The 7,224-nt window shown below is 61.5% G+C and overlaps 5 protein-coding genes across 5 annotated transcripts; 2 read left to right on the forward strand and 3 right to left on the reverse strand.

Annotated features, from left to right (window-relative positions):
• Positions 1 to 578: 578 nt before the first annotated feature.
• A1Q1_04187 (uncharacterized protein) lies at positions 579 to 2,168 on the reverse strand (the record flags this gene model as incomplete). Its single annotated transcript, XM_014322564.1, has 5 exons — positions 579 to 622; positions 678 to 1,298; positions 1,355 to 1,494; positions 1,539 to 1,703; positions 1,894 to 2,168. The coding sequence occupies 5 exons, from the start codon at positions 2,166 to 2,168 to the stop codon at positions 579 to 581; spliced, it is 1,245 nt and encodes a 414-aa protein (XP_014178039.1).
• Positions 2,169 to 2,259: 91 nt separating this feature from the next.
• On the forward strand, positions 2,260 to 3,268 carry A1Q1_04188 (tRNA 2'-phosphotransferase; the record flags this gene model as incomplete). Its single annotated transcript, XM_014322565.1, has 3 exons — positions 2,260 to 2,385; positions 2,438 to 2,879; positions 3,030 to 3,268. 3 exons carry the CDS (start codon positions 2,260 to 2,262, stop codon positions 3,266 to 3,268), a joined length of 807 nt encoding a protein of 268 aa, XP_014178040.1.
• Positions 3,269 to 3,476: 208 nt separating this feature from the next.
• Positions 3,477 to 4,495, reverse strand: A1Q1_04189 (transferase; the record flags this gene model as incomplete). Its single annotated transcript, XM_014322566.1, has 3 exons — positions 3,477 to 4,216; positions 4,288 to 4,358; positions 4,482 to 4,495. The coding sequence occupies 3 exons, from the start codon at positions 4,493 to 4,495 to the stop codon at positions 3,477 to 3,479; spliced, it is 825 nt and encodes a 274-aa protein (XP_014178041.1).
• Positions 4,496 to 5,113: 618 nt separating this feature from the next.
• A1Q1_04190 (uncharacterized protein) lies at positions 5,114 to 5,575 on the reverse strand (the record flags this gene model as incomplete). Its single annotated transcript, XM_014322567.1, has 3 exons — positions 5,114 to 5,221; positions 5,302 to 5,451; positions 5,513 to 5,575. The coding sequence occupies 3 exons, from the start codon at positions 5,573 to 5,575 to the stop codon at positions 5,114 to 5,116; spliced, it is 321 nt and encodes a 106-aa protein (XP_014178042.1).
• Positions 5,576 to 5,821: 246 nt separating this feature from the next.
• Positions 5,822 to 6,870, forward strand: A1Q1_04191 (uncharacterized protein; the record flags this gene model as incomplete). Its single annotated transcript, XM_014322568.1, has 5 exons — positions 5,822 to 5,851; positions 5,991 to 6,173; positions 6,232 to 6,260; positions 6,298 to 6,409; positions 6,454 to 6,870. 5 exons carry the CDS (start codon positions 5,822 to 5,824, stop codon positions 6,868 to 6,870), a joined length of 771 nt encoding a protein of 256 aa, XP_014178043.1.
• Between the last annotated feature and the right edge of the window lie 354 nt (positions 6,871 to 7,224).

A 7,224-nucleotide genomic window follows, 5' to 3' on the forward strand; every position in this document is an offset into this window, starting at 1 on the left:
ATGTCCTTTTGCAGCTCGGCTGCGGTCGTCGTACTCGCGCCGGCTCGAGCTGCGCCCCTCGCGCTCAGACCCGTAGCGGTCGCGGTCGCGGTCGCCGCGCTCCTCCCTCTCGCCATAACGGTCGCGCTCGCGCTCACGCTCACGCTCATCCCGCTCGCCGTACCGCCCCCGGTCCTTGCGCTCGCCGTACCTGTCGTCGTCGCCGTACCTGTCGCGCTCGCGTTCAGAGCCGCGGTCGTGGTCGCGCTCGTCGCGATCATATCGCGCAGGGCTGTGGTCGCGCGACCCGCTGTCGCCCCCGCCCAGGTCCCCATAGTCGAGCGACGCAGCGGCCGCAGCCGCGGCCGTGTCGTTGACGCGGTCCTTGTCCTTGAACCGTCCCTTGGACTTTGGCAACAGGGGCATGCCGCCGCGCGGGCCCATCGCGGCGCCGCCCCGCCCGCGCACAGCTGGCATCCCGCGTGCGACCGCTCCGCCGCGCGGGACCGCCTGCCCTCGCTGAAAGTTTTGCGTCTGCATGGGCATCTGCGGTGCAGGCTCCTCATTCTGCCATATCAGCTAAATCGTCGGACAGGCTTTTAACTGACCTTGTCGTCGTCGTCCACGCTGTTATCCTGGTCTGCTGGTCCGTCAAAGCCTGTGAATGTTTAGACCCCGACACTACACTTGTCGCTTACCCTGCTGCAGCTGCGGCTGCATTCCACCGCCCATCATACCCGCCATGCCCTGGTTCTGCATGGCAAACATCATGGCCGGGTCCATGCCGCCCATCATCATCTGCTGCTGCATCTGCTGCATTTGCTGCTGCATCTGCATCTGCTGCAGCTGCGGGTTCATGTCACCCGCGCCCTGCTGTTGCAGGTGCAGGAGCTGTGCGACCTGCGGCGGCAGCGGGCCCATGCCAGGCATGCCAGCGAGCGCGACCCGTCCCTGCTCCATGTCCTGCCTGTACCGAAGGTACTTTGGGTACGTGACCTCGTCAAACCCATAGTTGAACCAGTCGGACAGGTCGCTCCCCGGTCGCCGCCAGATCTGCCCAGACCCCTCAAACTGCGCGACATCGACGTCGTACACAGAGGTTCCAGTCGAGGGGATGATGCCAGTTGGCTGCGATCCGTCAATCTTGGGGTCGGTCGCGGGAATGGTCTGGACAGCGAGAGTCGAGTGGGGGAGGGCAGTGGTGGGGGGCGGGCCGTTGCCAGCCACGGGTTGGGCTGGGCTTGCATCTGCCGCAGGAGTCGCTGCCGCCGCGCTCGCAGCGGGCTGCGCGACGCCTGGGCGCTCGGTTGGCGTGTAATCTGTCAAGCCCGGGACAGCCGCTACTGTCAGCCAGGAACAATGGAATTGAGCTCACGTTTCGCAGGGGACGCGGCCGGAGGCGCAGATGACGCCGTATTGGCTGGCTCTGCTGCTGGCTTTGCTGCTATGCCCGTCGACGCCTTTGCCCACTTGCCAATGCCATAGACGTTTGCCGTCGACTGTGTTTGCTTCTTCCTGCCTTGTTAGCACCGGGTTTGCACATGACGGTGGAGACCCACCTGAGGTCAAGAACGCGCTGCGGGCCGGTGGTCATGTCGAGCTTGATATCGTCCTCATCAGAGTCCGATTCAGAGTCGTCTTCGTCCTCCTCTTCCACGCCGCCGTCCTCGAGCGGCTCCTCGGCGACAGCAGTGGATGGGTCGATCCCGTACGCCGCAAGCGAGCTGAATGGTTAGTGATGTTCGAATGAGGCAACTCACGCAGCCATGGACGCGCTAATGGCGTTGCTGCTACCCCCATTCGCTGTGTCCTGTCAGCACTCTAGTTCCCCCTCTTCATCACAACGCGCGCAGCGTATTGTCCGAAAGATTCAGAACAACAAAGACACCGCGCGCGCGTGCACTCGGCACCAACGCACAGTCAGCAGCAGCGGGGGCGACATCCGCGGCGGGCGCAGCGGCCTGAGCAGGCGCGGGGGCTGGCTCGTCGCCGTACAGGAACGCGTCGTCGTCGTCCATGTCCATGGTGTCGTCGAGTTGGTGGGGGTGGAGATGGGGTGTAGCGGTTTGATGTTTCGCGCGAAGGGGCTCGTGAATGGCTTGTTGAGAGTTGGTAAAGGGGGGGTTCTCTTTAAAATGCGTCACACATGAGGTTATTACGGAAGCAAAATGTCGGTGTGCTGGGAGCATCTTGGGGGGTCAAGTTGGACACTAACTGGCGAGCTACCAACGACTCGACATCTCACAAGACTGCATACTACTTGCTACACGAACAAACGCAATGCCGCGACCAAACGACTCGCCCGACGTCGCAGCGTCAAAGACGATGGCGTACATTCTGCGTCACGGCGCGGAGAAGGAGGGCCTTCACATGCGCTCGGACGGCCTGATCCTCTTGGACGACGTGGTGAGTTTCTGTCCACTCCATGTGAAACTGACAACAGCTCGCGCGGCCAAAGATGAAGGCGGTGGACCGGCCAACAGTATTCCGCCTCGTCAATGAGAATGCCAAGAAGCGCTTTGAGCTCTTGTATGGGTACGACCCGTCTCCGCCCAAGCCCAAGAAGACGAAGGCGCCAAAGAAGAAGCCCGCGCCCAAGGCAACGGATGGCGAGGCGACAGGAGCAACTGCTGCAGGGAGCGTCGACGCTCTCGCGGCACAGCTGGACGCCACGACGGTCGAGCCTACATGGAAGGAGCTCGAGTTTGTGGCCCTCCCAGCGCCGGCCGAGGGCGAGCAGGGCGACCAGCGCGGCGCGTGGTACATCCGAGCATCGCAGGGCCACACACTCAAGGTCGAGGACGCCGCGATGCTGGAGCCGATCTTGGACAATGAGGACGGGCGGCGGCGTGCGGGACTGCTCGTACATGGCACGCAGTGGAAGCTGTGGGACACACTCAGTGGGTGCATTTCTTGGGGTGGTTCGGGCTGACAGACGCAGAGGAGCAAGGGCTGTCTCGCATGCAGAGGCAACACATTCATCTCGCGCCGGCATTGCGAAACCACCGTATCCGTGAGTCCGAGGTGTGCTTACCCGTCTGACTATCCAGTTCCCCGCCCAAACTCTACCCTCCACATCTTCCTGTCCCTCCCGTTGCTGCTCGCCGCGAGCATTCCCGTCTACTCGTCTGCCAACGGCGTCGTGCTCACGCCTGGGGATGCCAATGGCTTTGTCCCCAAGGAGTTTTGGCGCATGGCCGTGCACATTTCCGAGGGGAAGCGTACGGTTGTGTGGGAGGACGGCAAGGAGACGGAGCGCGTCGAGGACGAGAACGAGGCCGAGCAGTAATCGCCACCACACCACACCACGACCACAACCACAACCACACACTCATGTCTAGATCTATCCATACATTCAACAGGGCCAGGGACGGCCTTATGTATTATGCGGTGAAGCACACCTGCCATGCTGCGTTCCTTCTGCCAACTTGGAGCTTTTGTCGCCAGACGCATGAACGAGCACGTTTGCTTGCTGCTTTGGTGCCATTCTAAGCAATCTAGATGGCGGGGTTCTCGGAGCGGAGCGCGTCGTGCTCGTCAATGTCGGTCTCACACTCCCAGGGGTAGGCGAGCCAGACGTCGGGCGTGTCGACGGCCGCAAAGTACTGCACGCCCTCGGGCACCTCGCCGGCCTTTGGCTTGAGCTTGTTGTGCACGACAAAGATGGCGAGCTTGGTGGCAGCGCGCAGGCGCTCGCGCTCGGCCGCGTCCTCGACGAGGCTCAGCTGCTTCTCAATGTCCTTTTGCAGCTCGCGGATCGTGTAGACGAGCGTAGTGCGCGTGTCGTCCACCTCGTCAATGACGAGGATGCGGCGCCCGAGCAGGCCGCCGTGCTTGAGCTTGGAGCCCAGCGTCGAAAAGTCGATCCACTGCACGCGCACAACCTCGTTGCCGGCAACCTCCTCGATCTGGGCAAAAATGTTAGAATGGAGCGTCGTTGAGGGAGATACAAAAGCTGGCTCGCCCGACCAGCCTGCACCAACACTCACACCACCGAGCGACTCGTACAGAGTCAGGCCGACAGCCTGGATGGGAATGTTGCGCTTCTTGCCGTCCTGCGATGTCTTGCAGAACGAGCGGAGGATGCGCGCGGGGATGAAACCACCGCCACCAATGGCGATGAACAGGTCCGGGGCTGCAAGTGTCAGGATGTCGCTCTCAGGCTGTTTACGGCCGGGGATATGGGTATGCGCTTTGGGACCACTGCAAAGCTGCAACCCCAACGCCGGGGGGTTTGCTGATCCGACGCTGCAGCGCACCCCGCTCGGGCCCCGCTCGTGCCACTCCGCTGTGGCTCGCAGGACTTACAGAAGTCGGCCATGATCTTGGGCGCCGAGGCCTGGATGGCCTTGTGGATGTCGTTGTACGACAGACGGAGCCTGCGGGTGGGTCAGTCGACAATACCCAGCGGCGAGGATGGGGAGCCGCAAGATATGCGCCCTCAGCGCAAACAGCGACGTGGAGGGCGCATGCTTGCGCGCTGTCACAAACGGCGGACGTACATGGGAGGAGACATGATGGGCTATCTGTGTGCCGGCAACGGAGACGGAGACGGAGACAGAGACGGAGTTGCAGAGAACGGATAGAAGAGTAGTGTAAAGATTGTTATCAGACCTGGCAAAAGTCGCGTCGCACCTCGCAAGTACTGCAATACTGAAAATTCCACCGACTGATCCGATCACATCGGAGCCACCCAGCTGTACCCACCCAGCAGGCAGGCAAGCAGGCAGGCGGCCGAGAGGGAGAGAGGGTCAAGCTAAGCTTGGAGCGAGCCAACCATCAGTCCTCAATAACTAGCAAGCGAGCTCTTGATCGCGTGCGCAAACCGTATGACAGCGAGGAGAGGACCGAGGAAAGGTATCATAACAGACAGGGAAATGGCATAAACCAAGCGGAGGTCACCGACGAGGTGTCGGACTGAGGATCACAATGATATGCATGATAAAATTACGGAGCAGTGCTGAAGTCGCCTCGCCTCGCACCGACGTCAGCCGACCACAGGCCGGCACACGTCTAGAGACCAGAGGAGAGGGGCGAGGCAACATCGACCCGTGAGGGTGGCAGGTTGACCTCGCAGCAGAGGACGCGCCAGTAGGGACCCACGGCTCCTCTCGGACTTGACTCAAGGGGGCGCCTATGCCTTGTACTCGATGGGCGTGTCAAGGCCGACCCGACGCGCTGTCGCGTGGATGCGCTCCTCCTCGCTCATCCCCAATGTCGGGTTGTATCGCTGCAAGAGTTCCTGCTTGTTAGACGAAGATAAAATCATGTCCGGCAGCAACTGACGCCAGATACATCGGCCCAGCTGCTCGCCACACTCACCGCATGTATCCGTGCCGAGCGCAAAAAGTCGCGGGCCTCGAGAATAGCACGATCAATGTTCTGCGGGTGCGGCCGCTGGATCGCCTCGTCGACCATTGCCCGCAACTGCTGCCCGATGAGCGGGTTGCGCTCTGCACGCTTCTTCGGCGACTGAGATTGTCAGCTCTGCTCGTTTATTCCCGACACGATGCACACGCTGTGCTCGACGTACTCCGAGGCGCAGTTCACGCAAGAGGGCGCGGTAGAGATGTGTTGTGGGCTCCTTGTGGTGCATGGTGGATGATCAGTGGTCAACACTCTCAAGTGTCGGCCCTTCTCGACCTAGTCGAGACTCAGTCTGTCAACATTTTGCTTCCGTCGGTTCATGAGCCCAGCGACCGGCCCCCCGGCCCCCCCTGTACGGTGACGACATCGACTACGGCGGCGGCGACTGTACGGCTGCATCCATCTCTTGTCTCATCCCATTACCCGTCACCTCTCCACGCAACTCGCCAGTGCTGCCAGCATCATGCCGCCCAACATGCTGCAGTGGAACGCTCCCAGAGCAAAGGTGAGAGACGCTTGGGGCAAAGGATCACTTGCGTGGAGAGCTCCGAGTCTACCAACTCTCGGCGCAGCTCTCGGCGTCGTCACGCGAGTCCTACGTCCTCGGGCCCCGGCAATGTCGTATGCGGCTAACACACATCTAGGTCCAGATAAAGCTCTCCATTCAGCGCCTACGGACACTGCAGGAGAAGAAGCTCGCAATGGCCAAAAAGTCACGGCGCGACATTGCCGACCTGTTGCAGAAGAACCGAACAGAGACAGCGCGCCTTCGCGTAGAGGGCCTCATCCAGGACGACATCTATGTCGAGCTCTTGGAGCTTCTTGAGGTCAGTTGCTTTTCTCTTGTAGTTGATCTGACCCCAGCTCTACGTCGAGACGCTCCAGGCACGCTTTGGCCTGCTCGATGCCTCGACGTAAGTGCCTTGGTCAGTCGTACGCGCTGACTCGTAGCGGAGAGACTCCCGAGGCCAGCATCGCGGACGCTGTGTGCGCAATTGTGTATGCCGCACCTCGGACAGAGCTCAAAGAGCTGCAGGTGTTGCGCGACATGCTGATGCACAAGGTTAGTTTTGTACTCATTTGTCGACACAAGCTGACAGACACCAGTTCGGCCGTGCCTTTGCGCTCTCTTTGCAGCCGTCGGACCCGCCGCCGGACAGCGTCCCGCCACGCATCCTCTCCAAGCTCGCCGTGTATCGTCCGCCTGCCGACCTCGTCGACGCGTACCTCGGCGAGATTGCGCGCGGCTACGGTGTGAACTATGTGTCCGCCCTCAAGCCCGGGGAGATCGAGGGGGTGGAGCCTCTGGACGCGGAGATTGGGCTGGACGACGACGACGAGGAAGGCGCCGGGAGGAGTGACGGGACTGGGGGCGCCAAGGAGCCTGCGCAGGAGCAGAGCGAGAAGACACCTGCACCACCTGCGCCGACCGCGCCAGTGCCAGCCGCCGTTCCGCGCGTTGTGAAAAAGTCGACGCCGGAGGACGATCTCGCCGCCCGCTTTGAACGCCTCAAGAAGCTCTAGGACCTTGTCTGTATCATGTCTAATCGGTTGTGCGGGAATATGCATGCATGCATAGTTGGATCGAGGGTAGCACTTGGGGGTCGTATGTATATCACGTGACCATACATTAGTGGTTGGGATTTGCTTCCGTTTGGCCCAACATGTCAACAACACCAAAACAAACAACCGCGCCTGGACATGGTCTCCACTTGATACTCATCCTAGCCAAACCCACATCCACACCCGCATGAACCCCCACCGCAAGCCTCTCGCCGCTGAGGGGCCGGCCGGCAACGCAGCATACTCCTCTCTCCCCGTTCCTGCCTCGGCGCGCAAGGCTGGCGGCGCCCTACGCGGCGGCGCAGGTGCGGCGCC

The sequence above is a fragment of the Trichosporon asahii genome (genome assembly GCF_000293215.1).
Source record: "Trichosporon asahii var. asahii CBS 2479 unplaced genomic scaffold scaffold00070, whole genome shotgun sequence".
NCBI classification, from domain to species: Eukaryota; Fungi; Basidiomycota; class Tremellomycetes; order Trichosporonales; family Trichosporonaceae; genus Trichosporon; species Trichosporon asahii.